This window comes from Daktulosphaira vitifoliae, unplaced genomic scaffold (assembly GCF_025091365.1).
Source record: "Daktulosphaira vitifoliae isolate Bord-2020 unplaced genomic scaffold, ASM2509136v1 Scaffold_2, whole genome shotgun sequence".
NCBI classification, from domain to species: Eukaryota; Metazoa; Arthropoda; class Insecta; order Hemiptera; family Phylloxeridae; genus Daktulosphaira; species Daktulosphaira vitifoliae.
In genome coordinates this window covers 30,694,589-30,711,715 of record NW_026099573.1, presented here as the reverse complement: position 1 = coordinate 30,711,715, position 17,127 = coordinate 30,694,589, and the positions used below count along the sequence as shown (strand labels likewise).

Below are 17,127 nucleotides of genomic sequence, written 5' to 3'. Positions count from 1 at the left end.
TTTTTTTTTTTTTGTGTCTATCACTACTTTATCTGTTGAAAATTTTGCCCTCGTTCCCCGTAAATAGTGAAAATCTCCCAAAAATTACGATTTTTAAAATCTGTATATTTCGACATTTTTTAAACTTTTTTTTTCTAAAAATTGCCATAACTTATTGAAAAATGAACGAATCAAAATAATTTTTTTTTTATATTGAAACCATAGATATTTCTCTTTCATTTGATATAAATTTTTTATTTTTTGAAAATATGACCCACAGGGAGGTATTCAAAATAGCAACTTTTGCACAAAATTTTAATTCTTCAACTTTAAATTACTATAATTTTTTGAAAAATGTATGGATCAATATAAATTTTTGTTTCCAAATAAATTATATATATAACATTCATCCAACATACTTTTTTTGAAAATCGGATCATTTTCCTTTATACGTGATTGGGTTAAATGTTTAAATAAATGTTTAAATATAATTTTTTTACATTTTGCAAAAATGACTACTTACGAAGTTTATAAGTGCAAGGGTTCTGGTGGTAAGGATCATTTTCAGCATTAAGTGTCAATTTATAATATAAATTAATCTGCAGTATTGCTATATTTAAATAAATTAATGTTCGATTTACCAACGAGTTAAATCATGGTTGACAAACTCCTACAGTATAGAAGGTAATATAATAAAGGACATAGTTAATGTTAATAATAATAAAAAAATTTTAAATGAAATTTAAAACCGAAATCAAATAAAAAATTCATTAAAATTTTCATTAAAAACTTGGCTAAATCGGGCGATGCCCCTTAATATAGAATATATACAACGCAAAGTATATACAGTGACATCACGTTGACTTTATTGTCGGTTGTATATTTTGCCCCTAGGCCGGTCCTGCGCACTAATTTGATCAAGCATACTTTTATTCATTTTACTTTGGTATTATTGACATTTTTATTTTGATCAAAAAATTTTATGTAAAAATCAATCCGCTTTACAATAGTATAATAATGTCAAAAATTAAAATAGCAATTGTGATGATAAACTATGAAGTCATTATTGTATTCTCATTTATGTAGATAAAGAGAAAATTTAAGAATATATAAAGTTAATCTAAGGATGGCCAACCCCAAGTAGTTGCAACTAGCTTTATATCCAATAACTCCTTTTAAAAATTAAACACTATCTACAGATTTGCATCAAAGCGTTTTTTATAATAGTAATTTTAGTCACTGTCAGATGTAATCTATACTTTTCTTAATTATAGAACATACCACTGTGCTGGGTTTTTTTAACCACTTCTTACACTCAGATATCAGTTTGGGCCTTAAAAATTCGAATCAATCCGATCCGAATTTTATTTTTTTAAAGCCTAATCCGATCCACTCCAATTAAAAAACAACATAATAATTAAGGTATTTTCTACCTATTTTTATTTTAATTGATAATATTTCAATTATAATGATAGTAATTAACCCCACGAAGAAGAAAATGATGTAAATTAATTTTGTTTGGAAGTAGTATTAAAAATATATTAATAATTATATATATAATTATTTTTATTGAAATGAAATTTTTTAACAAATTCCAAATTTCTTATAAGTGTTTGATCATATTTTTAAAAATATGTATATTATTCAAAATTGATGTTTTAACTGAATGAATCTATGACAATCTATTAATTCTGTTGTATTAGGTTTAATGTTTAACACGGTACAGTGTTGTCCTTTGCCGCGCATCACATTGCCAACCTATGCAAAAATGTATCGAATCTGAATTATAAATGCACATTGACCTAGTGGTAAGGGTTATTTCTATGACGCCTTTGGTCGTGGATTCTAATATCGTAACGTCTTTTTTTACATGATTTCTGGTACACTTTCGATGACTGACTGTCAATCCTTAGTGCTATGATTTATTATGTTGTGTTAACTGTATCTGATTAGTAAAATTTGTTTAATTTATTCCTTAAAGACGTATGTGTTGTAATATGTCTACGGTGTCGAATTTTCCACGTTTTTATGGGGTGAAGGTCCTAAAGAGAAAAATTTACTCGGAATACTTATCAGAGTTTTATCCTATACATGTAAAAATATTGATAAAGGGTACAGAAAAATGAGACCCCTCTTAAATATGCCACTGTTGGTAAACAATTAAAACTTTCTAGTCTCTTAAAAACTGACTTCATCAGAAAATCAATTCTTAAAAATTGAAAGTTTTGTTGATTTATTGTATAGATTGATCTATACAATAAATCGAATTTTAAGTTGATATAAATCGATTCCAAAAAATGATAAAATTTTAGTGATTTTTCATCACTAGATCAGATTATAAAATGAATTAAGGTAACTTTCTACAGTTATGTTATCATAATATAATTATTATCAACTGCTTTTCGTTGATGACACTTTTTTAAAATCAAATAAATAGTTATCATTGTTGTTATTATCACATAATAAATATATTTTTGATAAGGTCAATAATATATATTGTTGATGTTTATTCATATTAGTCATTTAATTTTTCATCCAAAGACTTACTTCAAATTTTTGTCTTAAATTTATAATATTATTATATTTAATAAATATAAACGAAAAAAATATTTTGTAATTTTGAGTTACACATAAAGCTAAAATATCAATCTATCAAACTAATATATTATTTGTATTAGTTGTAATTAGTATCAACATGATGTTAAGCAGTATTAAGTATTTTTATAAAATATGTAGTGTTGAAATAATATTTCAATTGAATATATTAGTATTTGAATTTCAAGTTAAACCCATTCCAACTATGAAGTGTAAATAATCAATTGGATAAATTATTATGTAAGTATTTTCACGATTCTTTATATTTACAAAGAATTTTTGGATTACAATGATGATGATGATGGACTACTGTTACAATTTACTCTTTAAAAATAGAAATATTTTTATATTTATTATTCTTTTTCATGTTTTAAACTAAATTATAGGCATAATAATTAGTAATATTTTGAATCAATAATTTGTTTTTTATCTAATTTTTTTTTACTTCCAACTTTTTAAATTTTTGCTTTTTTAAAAAAGTAAAACAAAAATTTTAATAAAATAACAACTTAATGTGTAAAAATTAATATTTTTTATATTTTTATTCTGACTAGATTAGAGAACATAAAATTTCTTTCGTCAATTGACTGAATTTTGATAAATCAATTGACATTTTGCTAATCCTTGTTTTATTGATAGACATTTTATTTTAATTAAAGAATAAAATGTTTAAACATTTTTTTTATATTTCTAGGATAATAGAAATTATATAGAAAAAATGGTCAAAAACATTTCATTTTGATACTTGTGTAAAATAAAAAGTAATATTAAATTTATCAATGAAAGGATTGGAGACTAGACAGACTTCAAAATATCATCATAAAACTTTAAGAAATGGTAAAATTTTAATACCTAGAAAAACAAAGATGGAAAAAAAAATTACTATAAAAGCCAAGAATAATATTCAGCTACCTCTTGAAAAAATTAAAATAGATCGCTTCAAAGTCAAATTAAATTCAGTAAGTGATATTAATAAAAACGATATTCCTAATGTTAAGGTTTCAAACAACACTGAAAGAATACTTAATGGACGTAAACTTTATATAGTTCTTACTAAACTGCCATTATCAATAGGTAATCGGGAGTCTTCAATTATTGATGACCAAAATAATAACTATAGCAGAAATGGTTATAAAAAATTAGAAAACTTTATTAACTACAATGAAATTCAAATATATAACAATCATGAGTTTGGTTTTACATCAGGGAGAGATAAGTATCCAAAAAATAGTCAATCAATATCATTACCAATTTTACAAAATGGTTCTAGTAAAAAAAAAGTAATTAAACAAAAAAAACTAGTTGATGAACAAATCAATGAACGAATAACACGAGGTAAAATTATTAAACAAAAAACTGAAGAAAGAAAACAATTAGATAAAATAATGTTTGATAAATTTCCAAAAGATACATTTAAAAAGTTAGATGTTCAGTTGAATGATATAAGTAAAGAAGTAAAATTTCTGAGTACTCTAGGTTTAAGATGTCGCTGTAAATGTCCACTTACTAATGGAAAAATAAGAAGAACATAATATTTTTTCTAAAATTTTATTTAGTTTTATATTACCTAAAAACAAGTCTAGTAAAAAATTCAAATTATCAGGTTTATATTAAAAATATGTAAAATTTCCCTTCTAATTTTTTTCAACTATATTATTCATGTATTTTACTTTGAAAATAAAATTTTTAGTATATTATTGTATATTAAACTTTTTCAATACTAATACATTGGGAATTTTTTCTTATGTATTTATGAAAAATAGTTTGAGAGAGGTATCAACTATAAAGTAAAACTCTAATTGTTAAAACTTAATAATTTTACAAATTCAGTTAGTATTATAATCTATTAAAAAAAATGAAGACAGCATTAGAAATCTAATGTTAAATAAAAATTTATCTTTTGATTTCAATATTTAGTTTAACTAATTTCAAATATTTTACTTTTTAAATTTTGTTAACAATTTTTCATACATTTTTTTTCATAAAATTAATTAATTTTTTGACAAATACTTTATGCTTATTTTCTTTAAAATATTTTACTGAAAATTTTAGTTAACATAACTTAAAAGATTTTTAAATAAAAATTGTTAAATATTACTATGATATATATGATCTTATTAAAAAAATATTTTATTCCTATAATATTCTGAACTAAGTCAATTTTTTATTTTTAAATATGTAAAAAAATAGATCTTTGCTATAATTAACAAGAATAAATTAATATATAACACTACAAATTTGTTGTAAGTTGTATAGTTTATGTAAATTTTTATGATCCTAGATCTAAAAAAATGTACATAAATATAATTTATGATTTCAGTATTAAGAGTAAAATCTAATATAATTATAATGAAAAAATACATTTTTTTTATACTTTATAATAAACATTAGGTAATACTTCAATCTTACCTGCTCAATAATTTAAATGTTCAATTTTAATTAAATTTATGAGTTAATTATAATTGTTGAATTATATTCTGTATTTATTCACAAATTTTCTTTTTGTTCATCAACAATATATGAGTAGTAATGCTATATATTAATTTAGAGTCAACTAAATATTTTTATTTAGAGAGTAATGTTTACAAAACATAAATGATTTTTAGTTATGCAATCATATTAATAATAACTTCTATTACAAATAATTTTTTTACTTTAAGTATTTAAATAAATATGCTAATTAAAACAAACAACATTTAACATTTCAATTAAAAAAGAAATGTTTTCCAAAACAATGTGAATAATGCTAGTTTTTAATTTAACATTGTAATTTATAAATATTTTATCATCTACTTATTACATAATTGTATATAAGAAAAATACTGTAAATATGTTTTGTATTATTATTTTATTGTTACTAAAAATACTGTAAGGCTGAATCATGATAGAAGAACAATTTTTCAAGTTTTTGCATTGTAGTTACATGCCTTTTATTATTAACTATGTAATGTTATTAACATATATATATACATATAAAAATACTTTTATTTGTAGTATCATTATTTTTTCATATTTACATACTAAATTTTACTCCTCAATAATAATAAATATTATGGTATATATTGTTAAATCTCACATATAATAATTAATGAAGTTCAAGTACAGTTTATGTTAGGTCTTTAAAAATGACATTGAAAATATTTTTGTGTAATAAAATAAGTTTCAAAGTAGATATATTGAGATTTCAATGACTGACTTCTGTTTTTCTTATTTGAAATAATTTAATCTAAGCATTGTTAAATCTAGATATACTTCAGGGAGGACTCCAACCCTCATTTACTTAAGTGATAGTAGTAAGGAGTGTGCTATTTTTGAAATTTGACATGATGTTAATTCTAATATTGAGTTAATAACATTTTAGTTTTACAAATTCCATGAAAATATGATAAAAATTTATTTTTTTTGGTTTCACCAATTTTTAGAGCCCATATAAAAAGTATCTGAATTCAACACAAACTGAGTAAATGGGGTTTGTAAGAAGGAACCGTTTCAATTTCTGATTTATTAGGTCTCCATCAAATTGGGATTTTATTTCTAAATAATATACTTTATTTTATTTATTTCATTGATAGTTGGGAGAAAAATTATCGAGTTACATTTTACAGAAATAGAATTTTTAACATAAATGTTGACACGCCGATGTGTAATATGCTTTATAATATATTAGTTTCGATGCGAAGCTGAGAAGGTATTAATTTTACTTTGATGTGTTTATTTTTTTTTTTTTTTTTTTTGTGCCTGAACGCTCAATCTCAGCTCTCGCTTTTGATGAACAATATGTCAAAAGATCTCAAATCGTATCTTGTCGAAGACATTAACCTCAAAAAGTTTAAAAAAATTCCCTCGTTCCCCGTAAACGGGGAAAATCCCCCAAAAAATTACAATNCAAAAATTGAAAAAAATTCCCTCGTTCCCCGTAAACGGGGGAAATCCCCCAAAAAATTACAAATTTAAAAATCGCTAATTTTCGATATTTTTTCAATTTTTTTTACTTAATATTGCCATAACTTTTTTAAAAATGACCGAATCAATATAATTTTTTTTTTATAGATATCTTAGGTATTCACCTATCATTTTATATATTTTTGTTAACATTTGACCCTTTATAAGCCCACAGGAAGGGTTTCAAATGGTAACTTTTTTACAAAAAATTAACTTTTGAAAATGTTCCGGAAAGACTGACACTTTTATATATATCTTAAATTAAAGCTTATGTAATATACTTAAATTTGAAAAAAAAAATTTGACCTCTGGACTTGTCTTCGTGGTGAAAACGGACATCAAAGTTAAAGAAAAACGTACGATTTCCATGTAAAAATTCTCGATTTTATATTTTATATTATTTAATTTATATTTTATATAACTTTTGGAAAAATGTATGGATTAATATTATTATTCTTTTATAATAAATTTTTATATAGCCCTTTCATCTGACACGCTTTTTTTGTAAATCGGATCATACCCCTTTATACAAGGGGGGTCAAAACTTTAAACATGCGTATTGTTACTAGGACATTTTCAATTTAATTTTTGAAAGTATTCCGGAAATACTGACACTTTTAAATATATCTTAAATTAAAGCTTATGTAATATACTTTAATGTGAAAAAANTTCCGGAAATACTGACACTTTTATATATATCTTAAATTAAAGCTTATATAATATACTTTAATTTAAAAAAAAAAATGTGACCTCTGGATTTGTCTTCACGGTAAAAATGACTACCGTATTCAAAAATTTGCTATTTTTGTGTTAAAATTCTGGGTTTTTTATTTTATTTTATTTTAAAATACCTGACAAGGGGAGTACAGATTTTCATAAATATTATATAAATAAAAAATTAATATAGCATAGAAAGTTAAACTTATTTAAATTTGTTTGCTTTTTTTAAGTCGAGAAAAATAACTTTGAAATTTGAACTAGCTTAAATAACCATTTTTTTCAATCGACGGTACCAACGTACGGTTGCCGAGTTGGAATAACTTGTGTTTTACACGCTTGGGGTACGAGATTCCAACCCGCGTATTGCAATGAATTTTTTACATTTTTTCTTAATTCTTTTTAAGTTAGAATAAATTTTTAACTCGTTTGATTTTTATCTCATTTAGATTCAATAATTTCAATAAAGATCAAGGATCCCATCACTTTAGTCGCCCCTTGCAAGAAGAAATTTTTTATTCACATTAAAATGATTTTACTATATTTTAAGTTTTAGCTTCGATGCAAAGCCGAGAAGATGTTTTTTTGTGAATATCATTTATTTTCTCTGCTCTAACTTGACCTACTTTTTTCAACGATACGTCAAATGACTACAATTCGTATCTAGTTGAAGATATTACCCTCAAAAATTGAAAAAAAATTCTAATTTATCAATTAAACAGTTACTTATCCCATGTTCTCCATACAGACAATTAAAATCATTCGTTTCTAAANCGTCTCCATAAAGACAATTAAAATCATTAATTTCTAATGTATTGACGAATCAAGTTTGATATAATAATTTGATATGATAGGTTTCAACTACAAAATTAAATCATTTTACTTTGTAATTTAAAAATTTTTTTACTCTATTTGTGTGTGCTACTACTGGACTATAATATTACAAATTTTTTTGTAATATGTTGCTATATAAATAATTTCTAAAAAAAATGATTATNCGTGTTGCTATATAAATCATTTCTAAAAAAAATGATTGTTTTTTCTCCTGAATTAACAATTGATTTTTACAAATATAATCAAATTTTATAATACGCTCAATTGAGTAAATTTTTTTAACAACTTTGTTTTGATTGGTACATTTAGTTGAAGTAAATCATTAAAATTAATTAAGTTCTCAATATTTCAATTGTAGAATCTTTTCATACAACAACAAAAGTTCCTAGGAAATTATTACTATTACTTCTATTTAAGTTATCTATTACCATAAAAATGCAAAAAAATATTGAGCTTTTCTGATAAATGTACAATAAATAGTAATTATAAAACTTTCTGACTGCATATCAATCTTAACGATACAATTTTTTTAATTCTCATAAAATTTTCTATTTGATAATATCAATTTCAAACTTGCCAATTAAGCTAAAAGTTATGGTAAAATAAATTTTTTTTTTTATTATAAATATTTACAAAAATCAACTTTAAACGATTAAAAAAGTAAGTTAAATATGTCATTTTCCTTATTTTTAACATATTAATAATCAAAATCAGTATTAATTTAAAACAATTTTTTTTTATTCTTAATTATTTTTTAGCTTCGATGTTTTTATATGTAAATACTATTTTTTAATAATATTAAAACTTAGAAGTGATAAAAAAAGTCTAATTACACATTTGATTACATTGCGAAAAGTTGATTTAGAATAGTATATTTTTGTTTCTGATGAAAGTTCCTTATAGTCCAATGGACTCGCTTATTAGAGAGTTAAACAAATATTGTTATACACAAGCCTATGCGGATGACTTGGTTATAGCAGTGGTGGGTAAATTCCCAGACACTATTATAGACTTAGCACAACAGAGACTTAACACTATACAGATATGGTGTAGTAAGTACGGTCTATACTGTCTATCCAAATAAAGTAGAGGTTATTATGTTCACTAGAAGGAGAATAGGACTAGACAGTCTTNTAGAAAGAGAATAGGACTAGACAGCCTGGACACTCTTACTCTAAATGGACAAGAAATTAGCTTAAAATCGGAAGTAAAATACTTAGGTATTATCTTGGATAGTAAGCTAAAATGGAAATAACATGTTGAGTCAAGAATCACAAAAGCAATGACCACATTGTGGACTTGCAGTAGAGCCTTGGGAAAGACATGGGGTCTTAAACCAAGAGTTATGTATTGGTTGTACACATCAGTGATTAAACCTATGATATTGTACGGTGCCCTTGTCTGGTGGACCAGAACAGCACTCGTTACAGCTAGAAAAGAACTTAGTCGTATACAGAGAATGGCTGCTATGGCCATTACTGGAGCATTAAGAACTACACCAACAATCGCATTAGAGGCACTAATTGGATTGCCTCCTCTGCATCTAAAGGTGAAAGCTCACGCCAAAGCCACGGCACTAAGATTCGNTCACGCCAAAGCTACAGCACTAAGATTCCACAACTTAGGTATGTGGACTTTGGAGAGTGATACAACAGAACATGGTAAAATACTAAAAGAGATAGACCAGGGCTTTCTGGAATACCCCTTGGACTATATCAATCCGGTTCTTAAGAATAACATTCTCTACAAAGTGAAGATCATTACACGTAGAGAATGGAATATCAACCACCTGACTGAAAAAGGAGGATTTATGATATATACAGATGGATCCAAAAAGTCAGAAAAGGTAGGTGCTGGAATTTGGGGTTTAAAGCCACGAATAAATGTCAGTATGTCATTGGGCACAACATCCTCTGTCTTCCAAGCAGAGGTGATGGCGATACTGGTAGGGGCTCAGAACCTGCTGGTATACAAAAATAGGAAGATACTATCTTAAGCGGCTTTGAAGGCACTCTGTAACGATCAGGTAAATTCAAAGCTGGTCCTCCAATGTAGGGAAACTTTAGAATCACTATCGAGGTTCAACAAAGTTACACTAGCGTGGGTACCGGGACACAACGGTGTCACTGGAAATGAGAATGCTAACTTTCTAGCCAGGAAAGGAGCAGAGAACACCTATGTTGGACCAGAACCAGTGGTAGGACTCACTGAGCAATCGCTCAAAGCGTTACCCAAGAATTGGTGCAGAGAACAACACAGGAAAATCTGGAAGTACTTGGTAGTACCTAGACAATCTAAAATGTTTATCAAGACCCCTGGTTTATTGCTGGGTGATCTTTATAGCATGACTAGACATCAAATAAGCACCCTGACTGGTCTACTGACAGGACATGGTCACCTACTTAAGCATCTTAACGCAATAGGGGTATCGGAATCACCATTGTGTAGGAAATGTGAAGTAGAAGGAGAAGACTCATTTCACATTATGTGCGAATGTGAAGCCTTGTCCAGACTAAGATCAAACTACTTGAATAAACCTTTTCCTGAAAAAGAAGATATTAAAAACCTAAAACCCAGAGAGATACTTAATTTCGCCAGAAAGACAGGACTCTTTGGTCATCTTTAGAGGTGACTTTATGGTTGGTAATGTATTAACACTTTGGTGATAACACTTAGGTGGGTAAACCGAATCAAGACAATTCGGTATGAGGTGCGCACAATGGACCAACAGGTCTGAGTGCATGGACATTATGTCCTCCTCGATAATAACTAAAACTAAAACTATAGTCCAGTGTATATAACTTATAACTTTGTTAACTGTTATAACTTTATCAAAAATGATCAAATCGGTATAATTTTTTTTTATTTAGATGCATGTCTTTACCTATTATTTTGTTTTTTTTTTTATAAATCTAACCCTTTACCTGCCCACAAGAAGGATTCAAAATTATAACTTTTTTTTTTTTAGTTAAACTAAATCATTATAATTAATTCAGTTCTGGATATTCCAATTGTAGAATCTTTTTAAACACCAAAAGTTACTGGGAAATGATTACTATTATTTCTATTTAAGCTATATATTACTATAAAAATGCAAAAAAACATTGAACTTTTCAGATAAATTTACAATAAATAGTAATTATAAAATTTTCTGACTGCATATCAATCTTTAAAATAGCATTGTTTTAATTCTCATAAAATTTTCTATTTAATGATGTCAATGTCAAACTTGCCAATTGAGCTAAAAATTATGGTAACATATTCAATTTTTTTACTGTAAACTTTCACAAAACTTTATCAAAAATTTTTCATTAACTTTAAAGAACCAAAAAAATAGGTTAAAAATGAATATTTGGACTGATTATTTTTAACATACTAAAAATCAAATCAGTAATAATTTGAAAACAAATTTTTTTTTTCTTTTAAGTATTATTTTATATTATAAATTTACAATAAATAGTAATTATGTTTTATATTTGTGATCTATCACTCTGTGATAACTTCACAATATTTACATTATCTATATTCCACAAAAATAATCAATTAAATATGAACTATTACTCCCACTCTTATAAGTTATATAACGTTAACGTCTTATCCACGATTGACGCTACACCTATACTCCCTCTTATATGCTCGTTCCTTATCCTATCTTTTCTAGTCACTTCACTTATCCATCTAACCATTCTCATCTCTACTCTACTTTCTTATCAACTGCCCAACACTCATAACTATATATCATAGCTGGACTCACTACAGTCTTATAGAAGTTACCTTTCAGCCTCATTGGAATTCTTTTATCGCATAAGATACAAGACGTTTTTCTCCAATTCAACCACCCGCACTTAATCCTGTGTTATACATCCTCGTCAATAGCACCGCTCTTTTGCACAACTGATCCTAAATACTTAAAACTTTCCACCACTTCTATCACATCCTCGCCTATTGTCACTCATCTCCACATTTCACTTACCTCGAGTTCTCCTTTGTCAAACTCTTACTCTATATATTCTGTCTTACTCCTACTTATTCTTAAACCCTTATCTTCAAGAGCTGATCTCCACACCTCTAGCCTTTGATTAATTTCCTTCCTATTTTTTCCTATTAATACTATAGCGTCAGCAAACAACATGCACCACGGCACCTCTCCTTGTATTTCTTTAGTAATTTCATCCATTACTATAGAAAATAAGTAAGGGCTTAAAGCAGTATCTTGGTCCACTCTTACTCTTACCCGAAAACCTTCTGGTACTCCTCCCACACTTTTTGCTCTAGTATAAGTGCCATCATACATATCATCTATTATATTAATGTACCATTTCGGGATTCCATTTCTCATTAATGACCACTTTAAAACCTCTCGGTACTCTATCATATGCTTTTTCCGAATCCATAAATACAATACACAGCTTTTTCTTCATTTCCATAAACTTTCTATTAGTTGCCTCACATAAAATAATGGCTCCATTGTTGACATACCAGGTATAAATCCAAAGAGATTTTTAGATACCGATGTCTCATTTCTTATTCTCTTATCTATTACTTTTTCCCAAATTTTCATACTATGATTCATAAGCTTTAGGCCTCTATAATTTCCAAACTCCTGTATGTCACCTTTACCTATAAATATCGGCACTACAATACTATTCCTCCATTCATTTGGAATTTCCCCTTTTAATAAGATTTTATTTAAAAGTTCTTTCAAGCACCATATGCCAACACCGCCTAATATTTTCCATACTTCTACTGACACTTCATCAGGTTCCACTGCTTTATTCTTTTTCATTGATGCCACAGCCTAAGATAACTCTTTCTCATTAATTAAATCTATCAGTCTCTCATTCCACGAGATATCCTCTAACGTCTCTAAACTCTTACCACCTTTTTTTCATATCATCATCACTCGAAAGTACATTATTATCTACACTTTTTATACAACTTATATAATGATAATCTTTAGACCTTTTTTCTCTTATTGTTGCAAGTCAATAGATTTCTTTCTCGCCTTCTTTTTTTCCTAGCCTATCATACAAATCATCATATCTCTAAAACTTCGCCTTACTTACTGCACACTTGGCATCTTTGCACAAGCGTTTATACTCCATCCAAATCTTGTCTCCTTTTGCTCTTCTGCGATACTTTGAATTGCTTTTTCTTACTGTCTATGATTTTTTGAACGTCCTCATCCCACCGCCAGGCTTCTTTGTTTCCTGGCATTCTACTACTACTCTCACCAACAATCTCTTTTGCAGTATTCTTTACACAACAAGCAAATCTATTCCACACATCATTTATGTCTCCCTCGACATTCCATGTCGTTCTCTCTTTTACCGTCTTTATAAACTGTTTGTCTTTTTCTCCTTTCAATTTCCACCACTGAATCCTCGATTTTTCTACTGTGTTCTTTCAGTTTTTGTATATTCTCACTATACAATAACTATTACTAGCAGTCGATGTTGTGTAGTTACTATCTCGTCTGGTATATCATAACAATCTTTTACTTGCTTTACGCTCGCTCTCTTTCTCATAAAATAATCAATTTATGATCTATTACTCCCACTCTTATAAGTTATATAATGTTCTACCCTCTTTCTAAATTAAGTATTAACCACAGAAAGATCATATGATACTGCGATATCCAGGATTCTTTCTTTAACCTCATTCTTCCAACTAATACCATACCCTCCATGTACTCCATGTACTTTATATCCTCTCCACTCATTACCTATATGTCCATTCATATCTCCACTTATCCTCATTGCCAAGTACCCCTTACATCACCTCATCTATCTCTCACCAAAACACTTCCTTGTCTATTTCATCACATCCTATTTGTGGTGCATATTGTAACGTACACATTATTCGTCCTTCACCAACATTAACATTTCAATACCACACTAGTGCCTGATCAGCACAAACGTCCCTATGACCTACTACAGATATGCGGCACGCGCGGGTGTAAACAAAACCGATGATATTCTTTTTCATTAAAGCAAATATATAACGACAGGCAGTCGACATTTTACCACGCTCGCGGCAACTCATTATTTATTGCAGATTATATTTTTATTACTACAACTTAATTCCGACAATATTATTTTCTACTATTAATTTAACTATTATTATTTATTTATTTACAATCGGATTTGTGTACGTTCGCCGCTGTCGCTCACCTAATTTGGATGCCACAACATCTCTAGAGATCCAGTCAGGTTATATTTAAATATACTATTAAATAGAAATAAATGTTTGTTATCGTTGTTAGTTAAGAGTCTATATTTATTGGTCACGAAACCGCTAACCGCCCTTCTAGTGGGATATAAATTATATAGGGCCAGCGTTGCCCCGTTAAGGTACAGCTTAGCCAACTGTTAGGATCCTAGCGGGAAAGCACGTTGCAGTCTGGTGGAGGCGCCATGTTCTGTTCTTAACAGATTAGATCTGCCCCTAATTGTGCCGATTTAATAGATATACCAACAACGATCAACATTTTTTTTTTTTATTATATTGCTTTAATTTAGTACCAATTGCCGTTTGACGAATATAATTATTTAATTTTACGAAGTATATCACTAACACATCAATATAAATAATTTTCTATTTTACAACAGCATTTCATAATTATATCTATACTTATCTTAAGAAATTAGTTTGAAATTCGCATATGCCTTTATATAATTATTATCTTAAGCGCGCCGAGAATAATCAAACGATCCGCATAAGTCAAACCGCTTGGCAAACGTTAGAATTTAAGGACTCTAATATAAACAATTTGAACGAAGAACAAATCGTTCAAATCATTAAAGACAACCTTAAAAATTTAAAATTAGCCTACGCGTTTCAAAGGTGTAACAATATAAAACACCCAGTAGGCGCTACCGTTGTTCTTTCAACAGAACGATTTACCATATTTAAGCGCGTTAGCACGAGGAAATATACAGCAGAAAGCTTTGCTGCCTTATCTCTTAACGATAAACTGACAACTTTAAAAGCCGACAATAGGGGATATACATACTTTTTCTGTTCGAAAAACGATTTAATTAATATTTTAGGCAGTTTAAACAGCGAGCAACCAATCAATAGTTCAATAAATAGTCTTATTGCTATACTTCGCGCGAAACTTAATCATCCGCCGCTTGTCGAAAAATACGACTCGGACGACGAGTCTGATATTGAAAAGCTTCCAAATACAAAGTTTCTTTCTACTATTGAAACTAAAAGCTCTTCTAGTGGCCCCACTTCACCCGATACATTAGAAAAAACAATAGTCGAAATCAAAACACTAAATTTAGAAACTAACAGCCCAGTTTCTACAATTTTTCCGGCTAAATTAAATATTAATAATAACAAAAGAATTATGGCTGTAACCGCAATACCAGCACCAATTTTCGCAGGTCAACTTTCCGAAGACGTAACTAGATTTTTCAATAATTTCGAACGCGTAGCAACCGCTAATAGTTGGGATGACCCAAAAAAATTAATTATGTTACCTATATCTTTACGCAATATGGCGCAAACGGTATTCGAAGCTATTGAATCACAAAACAATAACTTAACCTGGCTTGCAGCAAAAACAGCAATGATAGGGTTCAACAACTCAGACGCGCAAGTTCGATTAAGAAAGCAAAATTTAGAATCAAGGAGAAAAACAGGTACGGAAACGATTCAGGAATATTTATTGAATGTAAAGGCGGAATGTAAAAGAGTAGATAAAAATATGCCTGAGAGAGATGTAATACGATATATTATACGAGGATTGCCAGAAGAGTATTTTAGAAAATTAGAAAATATGAATTTGGATTCGCTCGAGATACTCGATGAAAACATTAAAAGGTTAGAAAGAAACGCAGGGTTAAATGATAAAACTGATAAGGACAGTGAAATAGAGAAATTAAAAAAGCAGGTTGAGATTTTGACGTTATCTATCCAAAATAACCCCGAGGTAAACTACATTAGGCCACCGCGCGATAATCGAGCAACTAATCGCACTACTAATTACCGCAATGAACAGCGAAACAACAATAATAGGAGTCAATACAACAACAATAGTAATAATAACAGAAATTTTAATCACAATAATGGTAATATCCGAAATAATTTTAATAGGAATAATTATAGACGTGAAAATAATTACATAGGGCGTAACGAAAACACTAATAATGTCCAAAACCCGCAGTATAACAATCAATTCGGATCGAACTCGTCCACAAACTTATTACTCTACGATCCTATTAAAAATATTTTTTACCCTACAAATTCAAACGGTGGGGTCACTAAGTAAATAACTTACGAAACTCACCCCGCGATCGAAGCACCGCCAGAAATTACAAAAAACGCGTAAGTCAAAACAAAGAGACTAGGCTGAGTTTTGACGCTCCTACACCACCTAGTCAATCACCATCCATTAGTTTTTCTAAAACCTCGGACAACATCAAACAAAATGATAAGATAATTAGCTGTACTATTAACAATATCAATCCTATTCATCACAGAATACAAACAAATGAACCAATTATTGCAGGTATTTTTAACGATCGGAGTTTTAAATTTATCATCGATACAGGCGCGTCAACGAGCATAATTAACAGCGCCTTTTTACCGCCTGNTCGATACAGGCGCGTCAACGAGCATAATTAACAGCGCCCTTTAATACACTATTCATCCGACAAATAACGAGACATTGACCACAGCGAATGGTACACCACTAAATTTATTAGGAAAAATTTGTTTGGAAGTTTATTTTAACGATCATTCATTTTTAATCGATTGTGCAGTAGTAGATAATTTGAAAAGGGATAATCTTTTGGGTTATGATTTTTTGAATAAATACATGGCAAACTTGTGTATGCGCAATTCAACATTGACCTTATATGATAATAACGAAAAAATAGTAATAAAATTCACCAATAGCGATAGTAAGCCCGCGGCGCAATTGATAGACGATAAATATGAAAATCAATTATCCATTGATTATATGGCTGCGCGAACCAAAATATTAAAACACGTGCCCAAAGACGGATTTTGTGGCGTGAACACTTTAGTTGAAATTTTGAAAAATAA

The 17,127-nt window shown here is 28.5% G+C and overlaps 2 protein-coding genes across 2 annotated transcripts in view; both read left to right on the top strand.

Moving 5' to 3' along the window:
* Positions 1–2,603: 2,603 nt before the first annotated feature.
* On the top strand, positions 2,604–4,462 carry LOC126899092 (uncharacterized). The gene is made up of 2 exons (XM_050673636.1): positions 2,604–2,814; positions 3,269–4,462. The coding sequence occupies exon 2, from the start codon at positions 3,354–3,356 to the stop codon at positions 4,104–4,106; it is 753 nt and encodes a 250-aa protein (XP_050529593.1). The 5' UTR covers positions 2,604–2,814; positions 3,269–3,353; the 3' UTR covers positions 4,107–4,462.
* Positions 4,463–13,899: 9,437 nt separating this feature from the next.
* Positions 13,900–17,127, top strand: part of LOC126900060 (Fanconi anemia group M protein) — a 46,804-nt gene continuing 43,576 nt past the window's right edge. The window contains exon 1 of the mRNA XM_050675490.1: positions 13,900–14,279. The gene's annotated coding sequence lies outside the window, so the exon portion shown is untranslated. The remainder of the gene's footprint in view (positions 14,280–17,127) is intronic.

What these genes read in the sequence shown, in the direction of transcription:
- LOC126899092 (XM_050673636.1), top strand. Translation starts at nt 3,354, where the DNA reads ATGAAAGGATTGGAGACTAGACAGACTTCAAAATATCATCATAAAACT.